Here is a 26,864-nt window from a genome sequence, read left to right as displayed (position 1 = left end):
TCCTAGAGGCAGGGTTCAAGTCATGTAAAGGTATTTAAAAGAATGGAACCGGAGATATAGAACCCCCGTGGATGTAGAACATGTATGTAAGATATTGCCATGATGTTAAAGGCAAGGGGGAAAAAAGAATATTCACTACAAAAGACAAAGCTTGTGCAAGATATAGGATCTATAAAAAATAGAGACTATGACTCTTATAATAAAGTGCAGGGTGCAAAGATATTAATATTAAGCATGAATAATGACCTTATTATAAGTGGTGTGTATACGTGACATGTGCTATCTTATCATGCAATACTGAATTATAGAATATGGACATTACAAAACATCGATCTATACTAAAATTGGTGTAGAATTAAAATATATCAATAAAAAATATGACAACATTAATACACCAATTATACGTGTTAAGAAATATATTACAAAAATAATATTCATAACATACATAAAATGAAAATATATATGCATGTCATATTGACGTGCATATAGTGCAATATATACAAACACTATACACCCCCCCATTCCCTCAGAACCCCGAGCTACATCAGTATCTTCATCCCTGAGGAAAGATCCAATTCCATATATTCATGCTTTAACCATCCTCATTGGATTAATGAAGTATCCTCACCGCGTTTTATTATAAGGTATAGTGGCACCAACAAGATACGTACATAGAGAGAGCTTGATCTAGGGATATAGCAAAAAGTATAAATAAAGAGAAAAAAAAACATAAAAGGATAAAAAACAAAAACATTTACAACTGCATAGATGAGGACGCTGCACATAATCAGTGGCACTATAAAGACGCCAGCATGGGGTGAGCTCGGCACAATCCCTTTCTGAAAAAGCTTCCGCGAAACGCGCGTCAAGGGGTGGATCCGGTCCCTGGGCATCACATCACACTCACCATAGGTAAGCTCCTGCTTTATTAGAAGTGTCAATACTTACTTTACTCTTCTCAGTGACGGCACTGATCCATAGAACAATCTGAGGGGACTATTTGGTACTGATGACATTTAGTTCCAGGAGCAATATAGATAGGCATGTGAACCATGCTATAATTTATGCTGGATGCATTGGTAGTTCACATGACCATTAATGATACACTATTAATACCATGGTGATGTTTAGTGATGTTTATGCTCAAGTTTCACTTGATTTTTACTAGGGTCTCTTTTTTGTCTCTTTGTTTGTTAACTTAGGATTAACTATTTTCGTATGTTTACAATAAACTTTATATAATTTTTTACTCGGTGTATGGAACTCCATTTTTTGGTGTTGTAAACCTGGAATTGGGCAGGTTAATCTTTGTGAAGGACATATGAATCAAGCTGCATACAAGGTTATCCTGGAAAAACAGTTGCTTCCTTCTGCTCAGGCAATGTTCCCCTACTCTCAGGACTGGTTTTTCCAGCAGGACAATGCGCCATGCCACACAGCTAGGTCCATCAAGGTGTGGATGAAGGACCACATCAAATCCCTGTCATGGGCAGCCCAATCTCCAGACCTGAACCCCATTGAAAACCTCTGGAATGTAATCAGGAGGATGATGGATAGTCACAAGCCATCAAACAAAGAACTGCCTAAATTTTTGTACCACGTGGTATAAGGTCACCCAAAAGCAGTGTGAAAGACTGGTGGAAAGCATGCCAAGATGCATGAAAGCTATGACTAAAAAAAATCATGGTTATTACACAAAATATTGTTTCCTGAACTCTTCCTGAGCTATAACATTAGTATTGTTGTTTCTAAATGATTATGAACTTGTTTTCTTAGCATTATTTGAGGTCTGCAAGCACTGCATTTTTTTGTTATTTTATTTTCTCATTTTCTGAAAATAAATACAAAATTTAGTGCTTGGAGTTTCGAAGACATGTTGTCAGTAGTTTATAGAATAAAAGAATAATTTACATTTTACTCAAAAATATACCGTACCTATAAAGAGAAAAATCAGACAAACTGAAAATTTTGCAGTGGTCTCTTAATTTTTTGCCAGAACTGTAGATATATGAGAAGAAGCATTACTGACATATCTAAGCATACCACTCCGTTCAGGCTGCTGCTTTAATGTTCACCATTACTAATGAGCGAAAATGCTGGGATTAGGTGTTATCTGAGAATGCTCGAGTGCTAACCGAGTGCTAGAATATGTTCCAGTCTCCGCACTTGCATGTTTTGCAGCTGTTCAATGGCTAACAAACAGGCAATCCCTGCATGTGTTGAGGCTGCCGAACAGCCGTGAGACATGCCGCCGCAGGGACTCTAACATATTTTTCGAGCACGCCAAAGACACTCAATTAGCACATGAGCATGCTCGGATAAGGCCTTATCCGAGCACTTTCTCTCATCACTATTCACCATTAGTATGTCTTTGGAGTGTGGTATCCATTTTTTATTATACCCCTGCAATTTTTTCTCCTAATCATGAGCATCCCTTTTAAGCCGATAATTTTCTACTTTCAGGCATGCCAGCATCTTCTTCAGGTTTTGCACTTTTTACATAGATAATACAAAATATACTGTACATTATTACGTCTCACTATGATTTTTTTACATTGAGAAAGGTAAAATGGCTGAACATAGGGTTCAAAATCCTTTTTTTAAAATTTAGCGGTTGTATTAATACACTATTTTTCCGATTCATGAAAACAATTTCACAAGAAATCTGGCATAAATTGCTGTGAAAAAAATCGCAACATTTTGATACATCTCAGAGTCGCCCAAAAATATAATGACTTTTGTGACAGTTTTGCAAAAATGGGTGGAGCTGGGGCAGAACGGGGGGCGGTAGGGGGAATGACAAGCTGTAGCGTTCCAAAATATTACTAGTAAAATTTCTGGCGTGGCACTGACCACTCGTCAGACGCTCCAGATTCATGAATCAGGAGAGTTTGATTCCACCATGATCCCTTTTTAAGACTGGCGGGAGAATTGCCAGTCTTGATAAATTGAGGCCTTGATTTGCTCTCTGATATCATATGTGTATGTAGGGAATCCTAAATATTAATTTTTCCCAATGCTCATATGGTTCTTGTCCCCACTTGGGCCCAGATTCCCTGTCTCAGACTTAGTCATGGAAAGTAGAAAAAAAATCTGAATCACGTTGCTGCATAGGAGCTAGTGCTAACCACAGAGCCTCGATGCTTCTCTAATATTGAATATTGATAGCTATTCTTTTTTTTATTACAGTTCACTTTTTCTGCTTCAAAGAGAAGTTCATCAACTTGTATTGCCGCCTGTCTGCAATAGTAGAGCTGGACTCCTTAATTTCTCAGCAGGCTTTGCGAGAAGCAATTACAGATGAGGAAGTTGGAGCGGCGAAGCAGAGACACCAGCAAGTCTTAGACTATGTACAGGTATGGCTAGAAGTGGCCAGAAATATACATTCTGTACACAATTTTACCATTTGATGTGCACGTGTCAGTTTTCTTAAATTATAATACAAGCTAGACATCCTAAAATATTATACTACTAACCCTTTCCTGACCAGTGAATGTCAGATGCTGCACCCTGACATCTCATGATTGCTTTTGGTGTACTCATCAGCGGCAGGTGAGGAGCACAACTGCTTGAATTGGAGCAAGTTCTGATGCTGACAGATAACCCCTCCATTGCTGCGTTATTATCAAATGACTGTAAAATGGAGTGAGCAGATTGCAGTTGTAGCCACCTGTCCCCTCATTATGACTGTCAGTGCTGGTGTCAACACGGAGTGAAGAATATTGGTGGGTACGCAATGCTGTTAGAAGGTGCTGGTTGATCTAGGTAACGATCCCAAGATATAGAAGAGGAAAACAACTGCAATCCCATGATTTCTTTAGATATTTCCGCAAATAATTGTTATTTGTGAAGCAAGCATAAAAATATGTGAGATATATGAGGACAAAATGTTTCAATCAGTCCAAGGTCTTTGCCACATAGTCACTGTGTCCGACAATGAGGAGGAGAGCTTGAAGTAAGCTCAATGTGTGTTGAGATATAGCATGACATGATATACCTCAGTGCATGCCTCTCTTACTTCAATCTCTCCTCCTCATTATTTGGCACAACGACTATGTAACAAAGACACGGGACTAAGTATGAACAGACCCATGGAAGTTCGGGTATTGGTACCCGACCCGAACTTTATTCAAACATTTGGTTCATGTACCAAAACTGCACCCGTACATGAACCAGAACCTGAACCCTATTGAGAACAATGGAGACCCCGAACTTTGGGTCTCTCTCTTTTCCCTCAGATCTCTAAACATTGCAATGGACTTCCTGGGAAAGTCCATGTTCGGCGTTTAGCACCTGTCACTAACTGTCCTGTATGAATGCCGAACTTTTAAGATCGGATTTGCTCATCTTAACCTAGGATGGGTTAAAATGTTTATGTCGTCATACCTGACACATTATACTTCAGAGCATACTACACCTACTTCAAGCTCTCCTCCTCATTATTGGACAGAACAACTATGTGACAGAAAGCCTGAGATGGGTCAAAACGTTTGTCCCCATATCTGACACTCTATACCTTAGAGCACAATGCTCTTATTTCAGGCTCTCCTCTTCATTATTGGGCACATCAACTATGTGACAAAGACTCAGGACAGATCAAAAAGTCTACGTCCCCATACACCACATTACGTGTTTTTGTGCTTGCTACATGAATAAAAATTCTTCACTAAAATACCTGAATAATTTGTGAGAGTGTGGTTGTTTTCCTCTTCTTCAACCTCTTGGTGTCAACAAGGAGACATTCCTCCAGGCTGTCTCATGCTTGTTTGTGTAGGATTCCTAATGATCAGACAGTTATCACTAGAGTTGGTGCAAATTAATTCATGAGACCCAGTCCATGGCCATGTCATAAACACGTCAATGCTGAACGAGATCCCTGAGTACCGCCTCTTACCTGATGACATCTGTATCTCCTCTTTTGATTAGCTGGCCTACCACCTGCGTTTCATATCTTATTTATAACATTGTGTCAGACTGGCTAGTCAAAGTAAGAGCCGTTGATGCTTGGAGGTAGTTGTCAGGGCTCCTGATATCAACGGCATATTAACGACCAGGTCTTGAGAATCGAATTGCACCAATTCCACTTATCCCTTATCTAGTGGACAGTTTATAAGTCTTGATTCTGAAAACGTCCCCTTAAGTTCACAATCTGATAGCGTCCTCTTTAGTTTCCTCATGGTTCTGTAGGTATTAATAGAAAAGCTTTAAACCAAGAACTATGTTGGAAAGTTAATTTTAGAGCATTCCACAGAAATGTATTTCTTCCGAGGCTCCTGACTATAATACTTGGTGTAGTAATACTAACTGTAGGAAGGAAAGCATGCTATTCTAAGTATTCAATGCAAATTTTTTCACTCAATATATGTATGTGAATGATAGTTTTAATCCTATTTATACTTTAATACCACTCTAAAGAATGTGGATTTTACGTCCCTATATTATCACCTGAGCTCACCGCATTGGTACACACACCCCTATTAGATTTCAGGTCTCCAGCACGCCTTCCCCACTGACTTGCATTTATTCTCAGGTCCAAAATACATTACGAGAAACACACTCGACTGTGTTTTATTGGCACTTTTCAGCACGTCTCGGATGGTTGAAATCACTTGGCCTTTGACTCTGTGCTTCCCAGCCTACCCGAGGCATGGGTAAACAGCTTAATAAAAGGCATCCTGTCATGTCTTATTACTTAACAATAGCATCATTATCCAAGATGTATGCCAAAGCCACCACATTTTAATTAAATAAATTTGCAAGTCTACAAGTGGGTGAAAAAAAGAACACAGGGCTAACAGTATTTTAATGTATACGTATATTTGTATATCTATTTTTGCATATAAACGTAGACAGTCAGCCCACATTATTTTCTTTGGCTACAGAGAGTGCACAGAAATGATTCTTGTTGATATTCATCAAATTGCCTTAAATAAATTAAGAAATAATAATAACAGCTATGATGATGATTATTATTATTATTGAACATGGTAAAACTAAAAATAGTCATATGCCCATTAAAGTAACACCCTAGTAAGGACACAAAGTCTCCTGCTGGTACGTTCCCACCCTTAACTGAACCACTTTTTTTTTTACATTATTGAATGTTGGATGAGAGGACCGGACTCATAATCTCTGTTTTAGTTCATACCAAAGGTGTTGGATGAGATAGACGTCAGAGTTCTGTGCGGTCAGTGATGTTCTTCCACATCAAACTCAACAATACCTTTATGGATCTTGTGCACTGAGGCGCAGAAACACAGAAGCACAAACAGTTCCCACAAAGTTGGAAGAATTGTCCAAAATCTCTTGGTGCGCTGAAACATTAAGATTTCCCATCACTGGAACGAAGGGTTCTCATGAAGATCTGTGACATACCTTAGACCAGAAATGTTACTCCAGTGACTGCCGGTTACCTGCGGTGATGTCCAGGGGCCTCCGGAGAGGTAATTATATCAATATTTTTTATTTTAATTCTTTATTTTACACATTAATATGGATCCCAGGGCCTGAAGGAGAGTTTCCTCTCCTTCAGACCCTGGGAACCATCAGGATACCTTCCGATACTTGGTGTCCCGTTGACTTGTATTGGTATTGGGTATCGGTATCGGCGATATCCGATACTTTTCGGGTATCGGCCGATACTATCCGATACCGATACTTTCAAGTATTGGACGGTATCGCTCAACACTATTCATGAACAAAACAGAAATTTTCAAAGTTTTATTTTTTGTACCCTTAAATCAGAGAGTGGTGTCGCACAAAATAGTTAATAAATAACATTTCCCACATGTGAACTTTACATCAGCACAATTTTCTAAACATAATTTTTTTTGTTAGAACGTTATAAGGGCTAAAATTTGACCAGCGATTTTTCATTTTTCCAACAAAAATTTCAAAACCATTTTTTTAAGGGACCACCTCACAATTTCAGTGAGTTTGGGGGTAACAGAATGTAACAGAAAATACCCAAAAGTGACACCATTCTAAAAACTGCACCCCTCAAGGTGCGCAAAACCACATTAAAGAAGTTTATTGACCCTAAAGGTATTGCATGAGAACTAAAGCAACGTGGAAGGAAAAAATGAACATTTTACTTTTTCACAAAAAATTATTTTGGAACCAATTTTTTTATTTTTGCAAGGTTATCTGGAGAAAATGGACCATATTTGTTGAGTAATTTGTGTAATTTCTACTGAGTATGCCAATACCCTGTATGTGGGGGAAAGCCACTGTTTGAGCGCATGGCTGGGCTTAGACGAGAGGGAGCACTGTTTAACTTTTTGAACTCAAAATTGGCCATGTCGCATTTGGAGGCCCCATGATTTACCTAAACAGTGGAACCCCCCAATTCTAACTCCAACCCTAACCCCAATGCACCCCTAACCCTAATCTCAACACTAGCCATAACCCTAACCACAACCCTAACCCTAATCCCAACCATAACCATAACCCTAACCACAAACCTAACCATAACACACCCCTAACCCTAATACCAACCCTAACTGTAATCCCAACCATAGCCACAACCCTAACCTTAGCCCAACCGTAACTTTAGCCCAAGACATGGGCGGCACGCGGCCAATCAGAAGCCGCGACGTCATTCTCATTCACAAAACTGCTAATTCTAGGAATTGAGGACCTGCGAATGACGTCGCGGCCTCTGATTGGTCGCGTGCAAGTCACATGGGCGGCACGCGACCAATCAGAAGCCGGGACGTCATTCACAGGTCCGAAAGGCGCGCTTTTTAAACAAAGAAGCCTCCCGGTTAGCAGCGTGAAGTCCAGGGGCCGCCGGAGAGGTGAGCATATCAATATTTTTTATTTTAATTCTTTATTTTACACATCCCTATTGATTCGATACCGATACCCGATATCACAAAAATATCGGATCTCGGTATCGGAATTCCGATACCGCAAGTATCGGCCGATACCCGATACTTGCGGTATCGGAATGCTCAACACTACCGGCCATGTGTTCGTGACCTCAAGCTGAAGCGTACTTGGGTTATGCAGCAGGACAATGATCCAAAACACACCAGCAAGTCCACCTCTGATTCGCTTAAGAAAGACAAAATCAAGACTTTGCAGTGACCTAGTCAAAGTTCAATTGAAATGCAGTGGCTTGACCTTAGAAAGGCAGTTCATGCTCAGAAACCCTTCATTGTGGCCAAATTACAACATTTCTGCAAAGACGAGTGGCCAAAATTCCTCCAGAGAGTTGTAAAAGACTCATGGCCAGTTATTGCAAATACTTGACTGCAGTTGTTCCTGCTAAGGCTGACCCAACCAGCTATTAAGTTTAGGGGGCAATCAATTTTTCACAGAGGTCCCTGTAGGTTTGGATTTATTTTTTCCTTCATAATAAAGACCTTCATTTCAAAACTTAATTTTGTGTCTAATTGTATTATATTTGTCTACTATTTATATTTGTTTGTTGATATGAAATATTTTCATGTGACAAAAGAATAGGAAATCAGGAAGCGGGCAAACACTTTTTCACACCAATATATGACTAAAACATAGCATTTAGATCTTTCCTTCACACCCTATATCTAATCACTTCTACAAATACTGGCCGTTGACCAGCTCACTAGTCATTAAGCTGGACATTAGCAACATGTTATCTATGTATGGTAAAAATGACCAAATATCCCCACACAGTACCCAAACAATATTAACATAAACCCCTCAAAGTGCTACAATACAATTCTTATAAAATATAGAAATAATCGCATGGGGGTGGGGGTGCAAAGGTTTAGGCTGAGATAATGGGATACAGAATATCTAGGACTGCAGTCAAAAATTATGTAGTTGGTAACGTATTTGTACAAAGCAAGGCTTAGCTGTTTGGGCTTAAAGTAAAACTTTATTGTATGTTCACATGTGGCATAATTGCAGTGCTTATACTGTATATTTTGCACATCAAACCTGGCACTTTTATTTTACAGTACCAGCAAAGTGAATGAGATTTCTGAAATCTCATGCACACGATGCTTATTATTTCCTTGTGGACTTGAATGAGCAAAGCATTTTTTTCAAATCTACAACATGTCAGTTCTTTCAGCATTCTTCACCTATTAAAAAAATTGCTAGCAAAAATACTGCAAAATTGCACATAAAATCGCTTAAAAAATGTGCACATTGTACACACCAATTTTTCCTGGCAACACTTTGTTGTTGGGTGTAGAAAAATTTGGTTGGGCTAAAGTTAGAGTTTGGCTAAAGTTACGGTTGGGATAGGGTTAAGGTTGTGGCTATGGTTGGGATTACATTTAGGATTAGGGTTAGGGGTGTGCTAGGGTTGTGGTTAGGGTTACGGTTATAGAGATAGAATTGGGGGGTTCCACTGTTTAGGTACATCAGGAGGTCTCCAAACGTGACATGGCGCCACTTGTGATTCCAGCCAATTTTGCGTTCAAAAAGTCAAATGGTACTCTCTCCCTTCTGAGGCCTGCCATGCACCCGAATCATGGCTTTCCCCCACATATGGAGTATTGGTGTACTCAGGAGAAATTGCACAACAAATTTTGTTGTCTATTTACTCCTGATACCCTGTGAAAATAAAAAAATTGGTTCCAAGGTAAATTTTTTGTGAAAAAGTAAAATGTTCATTTTTTCCTTCCACATGGCTTTAGTTCTCACGAAGCACCTGAAGGGTTAATAAACTTCTTGAATGTGGTTTTGCGCACCTTAAGACTGGAGTCACACTCGGCTTAAGACAATACGGTCCGTATATTACGGATGTAATACGCTGAAAAGTCCCCAAAATAGTGGTCCGTAGCTCCTCCGTAGGCAGGGTGTATCAGCGTATTTTGCGCATGGCATCCTCCGTATGTAATCCGTATGGCATCTGTATTGCGTGTTTTTCTCGCAGGCTTGCAAAACCGACATACGGCTATACAATGGATCCATGTGTAAAAAAAAATAAAAAAAACATATATACTGACTCTCTCTATATATATATGTGTCAGTAGACACATATATGTATATATATTATTACTTCATACAGCGCTAGATAGCTTTAAAGCCGGTAATTCAATTACCGGCTTTTGCCATCTCCTTCCTAAACCCGACATGATATGAAACATGGTTTACATACAGTAAACCATGTCATATCACCTATTTTTTTGCATATTCCACACTACTAATGTTAGTAGTGTGTATATGCAAAATTTGGCCGTTCTAGCTATTAAATTAAAGGGTTAAATGGCGAAAAAAATTGGCGTGGGCTCCCGCGCAATTTTCTCCGCCAGAGTAGTAAAGCCAGTGACTGAGGGTAGATATTAATAGCCTGGAGAGGGTCCATGGTTATTGCCCCCCCCTGGCTTAAAACATCTGCCCCCAGCCACCCCAGAAAAGGCACATCTGGAAGATGCGCCTACTCTGGCACTTGGCCACTCTCTTCCCATTCCCGTGTAGCGGTGGGATATGGGGTAATGAAGGGTTAATGCCACCTTGCTATTGTAAGGTGACATTAAGCCAAATTAATAATGGAGAGGCGTCAATTATGACACCTATCCATTATTAATCCAATACTAGTAAAGGGTTAAAAAAACACATTATTAAAAATTATTTTAATGAAATAACAACAAAGGTTGTTGTAATATTTTAGTCTACACTCAATCCAATCACTGAAGACCCTCGATCTGTAACAAAAAAAAAAATAATAAACCAACAATATCCATACCTTCCGCAGATCTGTCACATCCAACGATGTAAATCCATCTGAAGGGGTTAAAATATTTTGCAGCCACGAACTCTGCTAATGCAGCGTTGTTCCTGGCTGCAAAACCCCGGGGAATGAAGGTAAAGTAGGTCAATGACCTATATTTACCTTCATTTGCGGTGAGGCGCCCTCTGCTGGTTGTCCCTAGATCATGGGAACTTTCCAAGAAAGCTCCCAGGCTCGAGTTCATAAGAGGCGCCCTCTGCTGGTTGTCCTCACATGAACTCGAGCCTGGGAGCTTTCTAGGAAAGTGCCCACGATCTAGGGACAACCAGCAGAGGGCGCCTCACCGCAAATGAAGGTAAATATAGGTCATTGACCTACTTTACCTTCATTCCCTGGGGTTTTGCAGCCAGGAACAACGCTGCATTAGCAGAGTTCATGGCTGCAAAATATTTTAACCCCTTCAGATGGATTTACATCGTTGGATGTGACAGATCTGCGGAAGGTATGGATATTGTTGGTTTATTATTTTTTTTTTGTTACAGATCGAGGGTCTTCAGTGATTGGATTGAGTGTAGACTAAAATATTACAACAACCTTTGTTTTTATTTCATTAAAATAATTTTTAATAATGTGTGTTTTTTTAACCCTTTACTAGTATTGGATTAATAATGGATAGGTGTCATAATTGATGCCTCTCCATTATTAATTTGGCTTAATGTCACCTTACAATAGCAAGGTGGCATTAACCCTTCATTACCCCATATCCCACCGCTACACGGGAATGGGAAGAGAGTGGCCAAGTGCCAGAATAGGCGCATCTTCCAGATGTGCCTTTTCTGGGGTGGCTGGGGGCAGATGTTTTTAGCCAGGGGGGCCAATAACCATGGACCCTCTCCAGGCTATTAATATCTGCCCTCAGTCACTGGCTTTACTACTCTGGCGGAGAAAATTGCGCGGGAGCCTGTTATGATCTGGTAATTCAGTACCGCAATGGACATAGAAGTCAGAGCACATACAGTGACCTGACAATAACTCTAAAACATAGAACGAGCTCTGAGACGTGGGAACTCTGCTGACCGCAATCCCTAATCCTCTCCAACCACACTAGAGGCAGCCGTGTATTGCGCCTAACGCTCCCTATGCAACTCGGCACAGCCTGAGAAACTAGCTAGCCTGAAGATAGAAAATAAGCCTACCTTGCCTCAGAGAAATACCCCAAAGGAAAAGGCAGCCCCCACATATAATGACTGTGAGTTAAGATGAAAAGACAAACGTAGAGATGAAATAGATTTAGCAAAGTGAGGCCCGACTTTCTGAACAGAGCGAGGATAGGAAAGGCAACTTTGCGGTCAACACAAAACCCTACAAACAACCACGCAAAGGGGGCAAAAAGACCCTCCGTACCGAACTAACGGCACGGAGATACACCCTCTGCGTCCCAGAGCTTCCAGCAAGCAAGAAAAAACAAATAGCAAGCTGGACAGAAAAAAACAGCAAACAAATAGCAAAAGCGGAACTTAGCTATGCAGAGCAGCAGGCCACAGGAACGATCCAGGAGGAAACAGGTCCAATACTAGAACATTGACTGGAGGCCAGGATCAAAGCACTAGGTGGAGTTAAATAGAGCAGCACCTAACGACTTCACCACATCACCTGAGGAAGGAAACTCAGAAGCCGCAGTACCACTCTCCTCCACCAACGGAAGCTCACAGAGAGAATCAGCCGAAGTACCACTTGTGACCACAGGAGGGAGCTCTGCCACAGAATTCACAACAGTACCCCCCCCTTGAGGAGGGGTCACCGAACCCTCACCAGAGCCCCCAGGACGACCAGGATGAGCCATATGAAAGGCACGAACAAGATCGGAAGCATGGACATCAGAGGCAAAGACCCAGGAATTATCTTCCTGAGCATAACCCTTCCACTTAACCAGATACTGGAGTTTCCGTCTTGAAACACGAGAATCCAAAATCTTCTCCACAATATACTCCAACTCCCCCTCCACCAAAACCGGGGCAGGAGGATCAACAGATGGAACCATAGGTGCCACGTATCTCCGCAACAATGACCTATGGAATACGTTATGAATGGAAAAAGAATCTGGAAGGGTCAGACGAAAAGACACAGGATTAAGAACCTCAGAAATCCTATACGGACCAATGAAACGAGGTTTAAACTTAGGAGAGGAAACCTTCATAGGAATATGACGAGAAGATAACCAAACCAAATCCCCAACACGAAGTCGGGGACCCACACAGCGTCTGCGATTAGCGAAACGTTGAGCCTTCTCCTGGGACAAGGTCAAATTGTCCACTACATGAGTCCAAATCTGCTGCAACCTGTCCACCACAGTATGCACACCAGGACAGTCCGAAGACTCAACCTGCCCTGAAGAGAAACGAGGATGGAACCCAGAGTTGCAGAAAAACGGCGAAACCAAGGTAGCCGAGCTGGCCCGATTATTAAGGGCGAACTCAGCCAAAGGCAAAAAGGACACCCAGTCATCCTGATCAGCAGAAACAAAGCATCTCAGATATGTTTCCAAGGTCTGATTGGTTTGTTCGGTCTGGCCATTAGTCTGAGGATGGAAAGCCGAGGAAAAAGACAAGTCCATGCCCATCCTAGCACAAAAGGCTCGCCAAAACCTCGAAACAAACTGGGAACCTCTGTCAGAAACGATATTCTCTGGAATGCCATGTAAACGAACCACATGCTGGAAGAACAATGGCACCAAATCAGAGGAGGAAGGTAATTTAGACAAGGGTACCAAATGGACCATCTTAGAGAAGCGATCACAAACCACCCAAATGACTGACATTTTTTGAGAGACGTGAAGATCTGAAATAAAATCCATAGAGATATGTGTCCAAGGCCTCTTCGGGACCGGCGAGGGCAAAAGCAACCCACTGGCACGAGAACAGCAGGGCTTAGCCCGAGCACAAATCCCACAGGACTGCACAAAAGAATGCACATCCCACGACAGAGATGGCCACCAAAAGGATCTAGCCACTAACTCTCTGGTACCAAAGATTCCAGGATGACCAGCCAACACCGAACAATGAACCTCAGAGATAACTTTATTCATCCACCTATCAGGGACAAACAGTTTCTCCACTGGGCAACGATCAGGTTTATTAGCCTGAAATTTTTGCAGCACCCGCCGCAAATCAGGGGAGATGGCAGACACAATTACTCCCTCTTTGAGAATACCCTCCGGCTCAGATAAACCCGGAGAGTCGGGCACAAAACTCCTAGACAGACCATCCGCCTTCACATTTTTAGAGCCCGGAAAGTACGAAATCACAAAGTCAAAACGGGCAAAAAACAGCGACCAACGAGCCTGTCTAGGATTCAACCGCTTGGCAGACTCGAGATAAGTCAAGTTCTTATGATCAGTCAAGACCACCACGCGATGCTTAGCTCCTTCAAGCCAATGACGCCACTCCTCGAATGCCCACTTCATGGCCAGCAACTCTCGATTGCCAACATCATAATTTCGCTCAGCAGGCGAAAACTTCCTGGAAAAGAAGGCGCATGGTTTCATCACCGAGCAATCAGAACTTCTCTGCGACAAAACAGCCCCTGCTCCAATCTCAGAAGCATCAACCTCGACCTGGAATGGAAGCGAAACATCTGGTTGACACAACACAGGGGCAGAAGAAAAACGACGCTTCAACTCTTGAAAAGCTTCCACAGCAGCAGAAGACCAATTGACCACATCAACACCCTTCTTGGTCAAATCGGTCAATGGTTTAGCAATACTAGAAAAATTGCAGATGAAGCGACGATAAAAATTAGCAAAGCCCAGGAACTTTTGCAGACTTTTCAGAGATGTCGGCTGAGTCCAATCATGGATGGCTTGGACCTTAACAGGGTCCATCTCGATAGTAGAAGGGGAAAAGATGAACCCCAAAAATGAAACCTTCTGAACACCAAAGAGAAACTTTGATCCCTTCACAAACAAAGAATTAGCACGCAGGACCTGAAACACCGTTCTGACCTGCTTCACATGAGACTCCCAATCATCCGAGAAGATCAAAATGTCATCCAAGTACACAATCAGGAATTTATCCAGGTACTCTCGGAAGATGTCATGCATAAAGGACTGAAACACTGATGGTGCATTGGCAAGTCCGAATGGCATAACCAGGTACTCAAAATGGCCTTCGGGCATATTAAATGCAGTTTTCCATTCATCCCCTCGCTTAATACGCACAAGATTATACGCACCACGAAGATCTATCTTGGTGAACCAACTAGCCCCCTTAATCCGAGCAAACAAATCAGATAACAACGGCAAGGGGTACTGAAATTTAACCGTGATTTTATTTAGAAGGCGGTAATCTATACAAGGTCTCAGCGAACCATCCTTCTTGGCCACAAAAAAGAACCCTGCTCCCAATGGCGACGACGACGGGCGAATATGACCCTTCTCCAAGGATTCCTTTACGTAACTCCGCATAGCGGCGTGCTCAGGCACAGATAAATTAAACAGTCGACCCTTTGGGAATTTACTACCAGGAATCAAATCGATAGCACAATCACAATCCCTATGCGGAGGTAGGGTATCGGACTTGGGCTCATCAAATACATCCCGGTAATCAGACAAGAACTCTGGAACCTCAGAAGGGGTGGATGACGAAATAGACAGAAATGGGACATCACCATGTACCCCCTGACAACCCCAGCTGGACACAGACATGGATTTCCAATCTAATACTGGATTATGGACTTGTAGCCATGGCAACCCCAACACGACCACATCATGCAGATTATGCAACACCAGAAAGCGAATAACCTCCTGATGTGCAGGAGCCATGCACATGGTCAGCTGGGTCCAATACTGAGGCTTATTCTTGGCCAAAGGCGTAGCATCAATTCCTCTCAATGGAATAGGACACTGCAAGGGCTCCAAGAAAAACCCACAACGCCTAGCATACTCCAAGTCCATCAAATTCAGGGCAGCGCCTGAATCCACAAATGCCATGACAGAATAAGATGACAAAGAGCAGATCAAGGTAACGGACAAAAGAAATTTTGACTGTACCGTACCAATGGTGGCAGACCTAGCGAACCGCTTAGTGCGCTTAGGACAATCAGAGATAGCATGAGTGGAATCACCACAGTAGAAACACAGTCCATTCAGACGTCTGTGTTCTTGCCGTTCAACTCTGGTCAAAGTCCTATCGCACTGCATAGGCTCAGGTTTATGCTCAGATAATACCGCCAAATGGTGCACAGATTTACGCTCACGCAAGCGTCGACCGATCTGAATGGCCAAAGACATAGACTCATTCAGACCAGCAGGCATAGGAAATCCCACCATGACATCTTTAAGGGCTTCAGAGAGACCCTTTCTGAAAATAGCTGCGAGCGCACCTTCATTCCATTGAGTGAGTACGGACCACTTTCTAAATTTCTGACAATATATCTCTATCTCATCCTGACCCTGACACAGAGCCAGCAAATTTTTCTCTGCCTGATCCACTGAATTAGGTTCATCGTACAGCAATCCGAGCGCCAGGAAAAACACATCGATATTACTTAACTCCTTACCGGCATCGGACGTACTATACCGTCCGATGCCGGCTCCCCTGCTTTGATGCAGGGCTCCGCGGTGAGCCCGCACCAAAGTCGGGACATGTCAGCTGTTTTGAACAGCTGACATGTGCCCGTAATAGGCGCGGGCAGAATCGCGATCTGCCCGCACCTATTAACTAGTTAAATGCCGCTGTCAAACGCAGACAGCGGCATTTAACTACCGCTTCCGGCCGGGCGGCCGGAAATGACATCATCGCCGACCCCCGTCACATGATCGGGGGTCGGCGATGCTTGTGAATGGTAACCATAGAGGTCCTTGAGACCTCTATGGTTACTGATTGCCCGTCGCTGTGAGCGCCACCCTGTGGTCGGCGCTCACAGCACACGTGCAATTCTGCTACATAGCAGCGATCAACAGATCGCTGCTATGTAGCAGAGCCGATCGTGCTATGCCTGCTTCTAGCCTCTCATGGAGGCTATTGAAGCATGGCAAAAGTTAAAAAAAAAAGTTTAAAAAAATGTGAAAAAAATAAAAAAAACATAAAAGTTTAAATCACCCCCCTTTCGCCCCAATCAAAATAAATCAATAAAAAAAATATCAAATCTACGCATATTTGGTATCGCCGCGCTCAGAATCGCCCGATCTATCAATTAAAAAAAAGTATTAACCTGATCGCTAAACAGCGTAGCGGGAAAAAAATTTGAAATGCCAGAACTACGTTTTTTTGGTCGCCGCGACATTGCATTAAAATGCAATAACGGGCGATCAAAAGAACGTATCTGCACCGAAATGTGATCATTAAAAACATCATCTCGGCACGCAAAAAATAAGCCCTCAACCGACCCCAGATGATGAAAAATGGAGACGCTACGAGTATCGGAAAATGGCGCAAGTTTTTTTTTTTTTTTTTTTTAAAAGTTTGGAATTTTTTTTCACCACTTAGATAAAAAATAACCTAGTCATGTTTGGTGTCTATGAACTCGTAATGACCTGGAGAATCATAATGGCAGGTCAGTTTTAGCATTTAGTGAACCTAGCAAAAAAGCCAAACAAAAAACCAATGTGGGATTGCACTTTTTTTGTAATTTCACCGCACTTGGAATTTTTTTCCCGTTTTCTAGTACACGACATGCTAAAACCAATGATGTCGTTCAAAAGTACAACTCGTCCCGCAAAAAATGAGCCCTCACATGGCCAAATTGACAGAAAAATAAAAAAGTTATGGCTCTGGGAAGGAGGGGAGCGAAAAACGAACACGGAAAAACGAAAAATCCCCCGGTCATGAAGGGGTTAATGCAGGATCTCCTGACGCAAGAGAAAATGCCCAGTCCTGAGGGTCACCACGTAAAAAAGAAATAATGATCCTAACTTGTTGAACTGGGTCACCAGAGGAGCGAGGTTTCAAAGCCAGAAATAGTTTACAATTATTTTTGAAACTCAGAAATTTAGTTCTATCTCCAAAAAACAAATCAGGAATAGGAATTCTTGGTTCTAACAAAGAATTCTGAACCACAAAGTCTTGAATATTTTGTACTCTTGCCGTGAGCTGATCCACACATGAAGACAGACCTTTAATGTCCATCGCTACACCTGTGTCCTGAACCACCCAAATGTCTAGGGGAAAAAAAAGGCAAAACACAGTGCAGAGAAAAAAAAATGGTCTCAGAACTTCTTTTTTCCCTCTATTGAGAATCATTAGTACTTTGGGCCTCCAGTACTATTATGATCTGGTAATTCAGTACCGCAATGGACATAGAAGTCAGAGCACATACAGTGACCTGACAATAACCCAAAAACATAGAACGAGCTCTGAGACGTGGGAACTCTGCTGACCGCAATCCCTAATCCTCTCCAACCACACTAGAGGCAGCCGTGGATTGCGCCTAACGCTCCCTATGCAACTCGGCACAGCCTGAGAAACTAGCTAGCCTGAAGATAGAAAATAAGCCTACCTTGCCTCAGAGAAATACCCCAAAGGTAAAGGCAGCCCCCACATATAATGACTGTGAGTTAAGATGAAAAGACAAACGTAGAGATGAAATAGATTTAGCAAAGTGAGGCCCGACTTTCTGAACAGAGCGAGGATAGGAAAGGCAACTTTGCGGTCAACACAAAACCCTACAAACAACCACGCAAAGGGGGCAAAAAGACCCTCCGTACCGAACTAACGGCACGGAGATACACCCTCTGCGTCCCAGAGCTTCCAGCAAGCAAGAAAAAACAAATAGCAAGCTGGACAGAAAAAAACAGCAAACAAATAGCAAAAGCGGAACTTAGCTATGCAGAGCAGCAGGCCACAGGAACGATCCAGGAGGAAACAGGTCCAATACTAGAACATTGACTGGAGGCCAGGATCAAAGCACTAGGTGGAGTTAAATAGAGCAGCACCTAACGACTTCACCACATCGGCTGATTCTCTCTGTGAGCTTCCGTTGGTGGAGGAGAGTGGTACTGCGGCTTCTGAGTTTCCTTCCTCAGGTGAAGTACCACTTGTGACCACAGGAGGGAGCTCTGCCACAGAATTCACAACAGGAGCCCACGCCAATTTTTTCCGCCATTTAACCCTTTAATTTAATAGCTATAACGACCAAATTTTGCATATACACACTACTAACATTAGTAGTGTGGAATATGCAAAAAAATAGGTGATATGACATGGTTTACTGTATGTAACCATGTCTCATATCATGTCGGGTTTAGGAAGGAGATAGCAAAAGCCGGTAATTGAATTACCGGCTTTAAAGCTATCTAGCGCTGTATGAAGTAATAATATATATACATACAGTGGGGCAAAAAAGTATTTAGTCAGTCAGCAATAGTGCAAGTTCCACCACTTAAAAAGATGTGAGGCGTCTGTAATTTACATCATAGGTAGACCTCAACTATGGGAGACAAACTGAGAAAAAAAAATCCAGAAAATCACATTGTCTGTTTTTTTTATTATTTTTTTGCATATTATGGTGGAAAATAAGTATTTGGTCAGAAACAAACAATCAAGATTTCTGGTTCTCACAGACCTGTAACTTCTTCTTTAAGAGTCTCCTCTTTCCTCCACTCATTACCTGTAGTAATGGCACCTGTTTAAACTTGTTATCAGTATAAAAAGACACCTGTGCACACCCTCAAACAGTCTGACTCCAAACTCCACTATGGTGAAGACCAAAGAGCTGTCAAAGGACACCAGAAACAAAATTGTAGTCCTGCACCAGGCTGGGAAGACTGAATCTGCAATAGCCAACCAGCTTGGAGTGAAGAAATCAACAGTGGGAGCAATAATTAGAAAATGGAAGACATACAAGACCACTGATAATCTCCCTCGATCTGGGGCTCCACGCAAAATCCCACCCCGTGGGGTCAGAATGATCACAAGAACGGTGAGCAAAAATCCCAGAACCACGTGGGGGGACCTAGTGAATGAACTGCAGAGAGCTGGGACCAATGTAACAAGGCCTACCATAAGTAACACACTACGCCACCATGGACTAAGATCCTGCAGTGCCAGACGTGTCCCACTGCTTAAGCCAGTACATGTCCGGGCCCGTCTGAAGTTTGCTAGAGAGCATTTGGATGATCCAGAGGAGTTTTGGGAGAATGTCCTATGGTCTGATGAAACCAAACTGGAACTGTTTGGTAGAAACACAACTTGTCGTGTTTGGAGGAAAAAGAATACTGAGTTGCATCCATCAAACACCATACCTACTGTAAAGCATGGTGGTTTGAACATCATGCTTTGGGGCTGTTTCTCTGCAAAGGGGCCAGGACGACTGATCCGGGTACATGAAAGAATGAATGGGGCCATGTATCGTGAGATTTTGAGTGCAAACCTCCTTCCATCAGCAAGGGCATTGAAGATGAAACATGGCTGGGTCTTTCAACATGACAATGATCCAAAGCACACCGCCAGGGCAACGAAGGAGTGGCTTCGTAAGAAGCATTTCAAGGTCCTGGAGTGGCCTAGCCAGTCTCCAGTTCTCAACCCTATAGAAAACCTTTGGAGGGAGTTGAAAGTCCGTGTTGCCAAGCGAAAAGCCAAAAACATCACTGCTCTAGAGGAGATCTGCATGGAGCAATGGGCCAACATACCAACAACAGTGTGTGGCAACCTTGTGAAGACTTACAGAAAACGTTTGACCTCTGTCATTGCCAACAAAGGATATATTACAAAGTATTGAGATGAAATTTTGTTTCTGACCAAATACTTATTTTCCACCATAATATGCAAATAAAATGTTAAAAAAACAGACAATGTGATTTTCTGGATTTTTTTTTCTCAGTTTGTCTCCCATAGTTGAGGTCTACCTATGATGTAAATTACAGACGCCTCTCATCTTTTTAAGTGGTGGAACTTGCACTATTGCTGACTGACTAAATACTTTTTTGCCCCACTGTATATGTGTCTCACTGACATATATATATATATACCTATTCTATGTGTACACATTTTTTCTACCTATTCTACTGTAAGCTGTCAGTGTGATTTTACTGTACACCGCACTGAATTGCCGGCTTTTCTCTCTAACACCGCTGCGTATTTCTCGCAAGTCACACTGCTGGTCCGTGTGTAATCCGTATTTTTCTGGCTTCCATAGACTTTCATTGGCTTTTTTTTGCGCAATACGGTGACAAACGCAGCATGCTGCGATTTTCTACGGCCGTAGAAAGCCGTATAATACTGATCAGTAAAATACGGCAGATAGGAGCAGGGGCATAGAGAATAATTGGGACGTTTGTTAGGCGTGTTTTACGGACGTATTTTCTGCACTCATACATCCGTAAAACTCGCTAGTGTGACTCCAGCCTAAGGGTTGCAGTTTTTAGAATGGTGTCAATTTGGGTAGTTTCTGTTATATTAACCCCCCAAACTCACTTCAGATGTAAGGTGGCCCCTAAAAAAATGATTTTATAATTCTATTGGAAAAATGAGAAATCGCTTGTCAACTTTTAACCCTTATAACTTCCTAACAAGAAGAAATTATGTTTCCAAAATTGTGCTGATGTAAAGGTGACATGTGGGAAATGTTATTTATTGACTATTTTGTGTGACAGCTCTCTCTGATTTAAAGGTACAAAAATTAAAATTATGAAAATTGCAAAATTTTCAACATTTTTGCCAAATTTCCTTTTTTTTCATAAATAAACGCAAGTTATATCGCGAAATTATACCAGTAACAATAAGTACAATATGTCATAAATAAACGTTCTCAGAATCAGTGGGATACGTTGAAGCATTACAGAGTTGTAACTTCATAAATTGACAGTGGTCAAAATTGTAAAAATTGGCCTGGTCATTAAGTACCAAATTGGCTCTGTCACTAAGGGGTTAGTACACTCACATTACATTATATACACACATTTAATTAAAAAAAAATATGGGAATGCTTCTTTAATATAAAAAAAATCTAGTTTACACATGGTATTGTGCCTCAATAATTATAGAAATGCTGGTTACTTGAAAACTGGCATGCCTACAACATAGAAACTATTACTGTGCCAGCTCTGCACTGGCATTCATCAATCACAGTTTTTCATCCACACGAAAGGTTCCGAATCATTATCTTTCCGTATTATTTTTGAAGACAATACAGAAAACTGCCAAACTTTTGAAATACACAACGGCGTCTGATTTGTCTCCTGCTATGTTGATACTATTGACTTTTGACATGCATACACAAGAGAGAAGATATCCTGATTTTTCTGCGTCTCTGTCACACAGGCACAGAATATCTCTTAGCTGATGGTAAGATTGCTCTATGTTAATAAAAAGCAGCTGTACCATACCTAGTAAGGAATAAATCATCTATGCAGACCACAGTGATCTTCAGCAGTGACCACAAACCACAGGAACATGTGTGTGATCATACATTAAAACTGTATAACAGTCATTCCACTAACCGCACATTACAGAGAGCAGGGAAAGGCTAGGTAAATACCGTATAGTTCTGAAAATCACACATCGGACATACCAACAGGGCGCATTTCTCAGTCTGTTTATATCCAAATTGGGTCCGAAACAGATATATTATTCCAAAGCACATAACACGCATTGTTCTGTACTGATACCTCTACGTTTGATGTCCTATATTTTTCGATCACTTTTATGCAGCCCGTATCATCATTGTTAACACTATTCCCCACTGAATATGATTGACTATGTGATGACTTTTTGTTCAAGCATGCTAATACATAGTTACTCGCCACTAGGTCACTTATGTTCCTGCACCATTTAGGAAAGTAGAGTTGCTGCAACTATTATACTGACATTCACACACGAGAAAATAATAATACAAATTCAGGTATAAGTCTTTGAATAATATAGTGCGGAGGTCTAGTAATCCCAGATTCCACTTTTAAAGGGGACCTGTCATTAAATTAATGCTGCTCGAAGCAGCAAGAGACAGAGTTTGGCTGTATCAATGCAGCATTTCAGAAAAAATATACTTTAAAGAACTGACCAGAGACCATAGGTGAAGACCAGACTAGTTGGTGCCGCCGGATTTTGCAAGCACCACTAGAAGTTATTGACAGGTGTCTGACTATGGAAGAGACCTGTCAATCACATTCTGCAGCACTGGGCAATGGCTGTTCCTGACTAGTCTTGTCACTGTGGTTCATCTTAAAAATATATTTTCTCTGATCCACGCTACCCAAATCAGGTGACATGTTCCCTTTTAAGTGACAATTGTACAACATTTCCAAATACGTTACAATTCATTAATTGCTGTGCCTTAAACAAGCAGTCCAGGTAAAACTGGTACTGTGAGAGAACCAAGTGTCAAAACAAAAACCCTTTAAAAATTAACTTTTAATATATTATTTTTAAAAAGATCAAAAAATACTACAGTTAATAAAGGATTCGGTACAGGGTCTTGAGGCAATGATCTTGTGAAAGTTATCCACCGGGATATGCAACAATGGCACAATAAATTCAAAAATTGACAATAGGAAAGATCTAGGGAAGCTAGATTGGGCTTATCCCTGAAAGTAGCACTTCCTATCAGCAGAGGTTGGCACCCTGGGTAGCAAAGTGGCGCCCCTGCTCCACATCGACTGACCCCCAATGACCCTCACCAGGACTCCTTTTCAAAGCCACCAACAAACACTAAAAAAAGTGCTATAGTGCAAAACAACTAGTTAGTCTACGTTCACATTTGCGGTGTGCGCCGCAGCGTCGTTGCCGCAACGCACAACGCAAACAAAAACACAGCAAAACGCATGCACAACGCTGCGTTTTTGCGCCGCATGCGTTCAACGCATGCGGCGCAAAACGCTGCGTTTTTTGGAAACGCAGTTGCGTTTTGACCAAAAAACGCAGCGTTTTTCGACGCATGCGTTTTTTGTGCAGTGAGTCATTCTTCATCCCCCCCCAAAAAAAAAGTGTCTACACAATAGATAAGGACCACCAATGGCTAGAAGAGGGTTGGTGTTATGTTTTGCATTTTTTATTGGAAAACGCATGCGTCGTACAACGCACCACGACGCAAGTACTTGCGTCGTCTGCGTTGTCAATACAAGTCAATGGGGAAAAAGGCGCATCGACGACGCAAACACGACGCAAACACGACGCATGCGTTTTTTAAAAGGTCGGCGCCGCCCGAAAAATGCAACATGTTGCGTTTGCCGCGCCCTGACAGGTGCGCCCTAACACCGCATGCGGCGTACAACGCACCAAAACGCATTACAATGCATGTACATGCGGCCCCATGCAGCGCCAATGTTAACGATAGGGCCGCACGACGCATGCGTTTCTACGGCAAAAGTACGTCTTTGTTAATCTTTCTGTTATCACTAATATCCCAATGTGATGAGAATAAGAGGAGGGGGGGTTAGTGTATAATCTCCAATTAGAGAAGCACTCAGAATACATAGATGTATTTTCAAATAGGTTTCTTATATAACACACCTCAACACAGAAGAGAAGATGGTCAAATGACAGATAATCAAATAAAGAAATTATGTGGTTTCAGGGGTACAATGCCATCCTGTCCCCAACTGAAAGACACCATACATACCATACATCCTTCATATAAGAAACGGCACCAATTATTACAAGCAAAATAGAAAAACACTTATCTTAAAAGGAGCTGGTACCCCTTCCTGACATGTTTCCCTTTTTATTGAAGATTATACACTAAACTCCCCCCTCTCTTATTCTTATCACATTGGGATATTAGTGATAACAGAAAGATTAACCAAGACATACTTATTGCCCTAGAAGGCTCATGACCGATTTTAGTTATGTGGTAATTTTGCATGTCTCTAAAACGCTGAGCTCTATTGTCTGCACTGCTCAGTAGTTATCAGGTACCAAGAAACTGACAAATAAGTTGTTTTGCACTATATCACTTTATTAGGTGTTTGGTTTTCGCTTTGATAAGGAGTCCTGGTGAGCGTCATTGAGGGTCAGTTGAAATAGAGCAGGAGCGCCACTTCGCTACCAAGGGTGCCAACCTCCACTGATAGGAAAGGCTACCTTCAGGGATAGGCACAATCTATCTTCCCTAGATCTTTCTAGTGAGTCAGTTATCTGTGACTGTTACGTGGGTTTGTAAGTGTAATAATTTACTTCCTTCCCCTTACTTTGGTTTTTCCCCGTCCCTTTGCATTCCACTGTTGTATGTGAGTGAAAATTTGTATGCCTAGTACAGTGGGGCAAAAAAGTATTTAGTCAGTCAGCAATAGTGCAAGTTCCACCACTTAAAAAGATGAGAGGCGTCTGTAATTTACATCATATGTAGACCTCAACTATGGGAGACAAACTGAGAAAAAAAAATCCAGAAAATCACATTGTCTGTTTTTTTATAATTTTTTTTGCATATTATGGTGGAAAATAAGTATTTGGTCAGAAACAAAATTTCATCTCAATACTTTGTAATATATCCTTTGTTGGCAATGACAGAGGTCAAACGTTTTCTGTAAGTCTTCACAAGGTTGCCACACACTGTTGTTGGTATGTTGGCCCATTCCTCCATGCAGATCTCCTCTAGAGCAGTGATGTTTTTGGCTATTCGCTTGGCAACACGGACTTTCAACTCCCTCCAAAGGTTTTCTATAGGGTTGAGATCTGGAGACTGGCTAGGCCACTCCAGGACCTTGAAATGCTTCTTACGAAGCCACTCCTTCATTGCCCTGGCGGTGTGCTTTGGATCATTGTCATGTTGAAAGACCCAGCCACGTTTCATCTTCAATGCCCTTGCTGATGGAAGGAGGTTTGCACTCAAAATCTTACGATACATGGCCCCATTCACTCTTTCATGTACCCGGATCAGTCGTCCTGGCCCCTTTGCAGAGAAACAGCCCCAAAGCATGATGTTTCCACCACCATGCTTTACAATAGGTATGGTGTTTGATGGATGCAACTCAATATTCTTTTTCCTCCAAACACGACAAGTTGTGTTTCTACCAAACAGTTCCAGTTTAGTTTCATCAGACCATAGGACATTCTCCCAAAACTCCTCTGGATCATCCAAATGCTCTCTAGCAAACTTCAGACGGGCCCGGACATGTACTGGCTTAAGCAGTGGGACACGTCTGGCACTGCAGGATCTGAGTCCATGGTGGCGTAGTGTGTTACTTATGGTAGGCCTTGTTACATTGGTCCCAGCTCTCTGCAGTTCATTCACTAGGTCCCCCCGCGTGGTTCTGGGATTTTTGCTCACCGTACTTGTGATCATTCTGACCCCACGAGGTGGGATTTTGCGTGGAGCCCCAGATCGAGGGAGATTATCAGTGGTCTTGTATGTCTTCCATTTTCTAATTATTGCTCCCACTGTTGATTTCTTCACTCCAAGCTGGTTGGCTATTGCAGATTCAGTCTTCCCAGCCTGGTGCAGGGCTACAATTTTGTTTCTGGTGTCCTTTGACAGCTCTTTGGTCTTCACCATAGTGGAGTTTGGAGTCAGACTGTTTGAGGGTGTGCACAGGTGTCTTTTTATACTGATAACAAGTTTAAACAGGTGCCATTACTACAGGTAATGAGTGGAGGAAAGAGGAGACTCTTAAAGAAGAAGTTACAGGTCTGTGAGAGCCAGAAATCTTGATTGTTTGTTTCTGACCAAATACTTATTTTCCACCATAATATGCAAATAAAATGATAAAAAAACAGACAATGTGATTTTCTGGATTTTTTTTTCTCAGTTTGTCTCCCATAGTTGAGGTCTACCTATGATGTAAATTACAAACGCCTCTCATCTTTTTAAGTGGTGGAACTTGCACTATTGCTGACTGACTAAATACTTTTTTGCCCCACTGTATTTTCAGTTACCCCATGTCATGTTCATGTTGCCTTGTTCGTTGGGTTGGTGTATTGCGATGCATGGCAGCTCCCCTCTACCCTGGGTAGGGGAAGTGAACAGACAGAGGGCTAACTCAGGAGATAAGCATGGGTGGAGGCCCCAGCATCTTCACCTTCAGAAGTATCCCGGGGAATAGGGCAAGCTAAGGTGCCCCTACTGTTAGGGACAGGGAAAGTGCCCCTGGTCCCGGGTTACCTGACAGCTGAGTGGTGACAGATACACTGTGTTACATCTAATGCAGGGTATGTGGAGGTGGAACAATGAACAGGCAATTCAGAGAACGCCAAGAGGTGAAAGCTGTTGTTCTACCTAATACATTTTCTAAAAACAGCCTCAATAGTCTAAAATTACAAATGGA

The 26,864-nt window shown here is 42.0% G+C and overlaps 1 protein-coding gene across 1 annotated transcript in view; it reads left to right on the top strand.

The window, feature by feature from the left end:
* Positions 1-26,864, top strand: part of ANKFN1 (ankyrin repeat and fibronectin type III domain containing 1) — a 935,619-nt gene that overhangs the window by 792,479 nt on the left and 116,276 nt on the right. The window contains exon 15 of the mRNA XM_069752446.1: positions 3,190-3,356. Coding sequence (XP_069608547.1) covers positions 3,190-3,356 — 167 coding nt within the window. The remainder of the gene's footprint in view (positions 1-3,189; positions 3,357-26,864) is intronic.

Source organism: Ranitomeya imitator, chromosome 2 (genome assembly GCF_032444005.1).
Source record: "Ranitomeya imitator isolate aRanImi1 chromosome 2, aRanImi1.pri, whole genome shotgun sequence".
NCBI lineage: Eukaryota > Metazoa > Chordata > Amphibia > Anura > Dendrobatidae > Ranitomeya > Ranitomeya imitator.
Note: the sequence above shows the minus strand (reverse complement) of the source record. Positions and strands in the feature narration are given on the sequence as shown.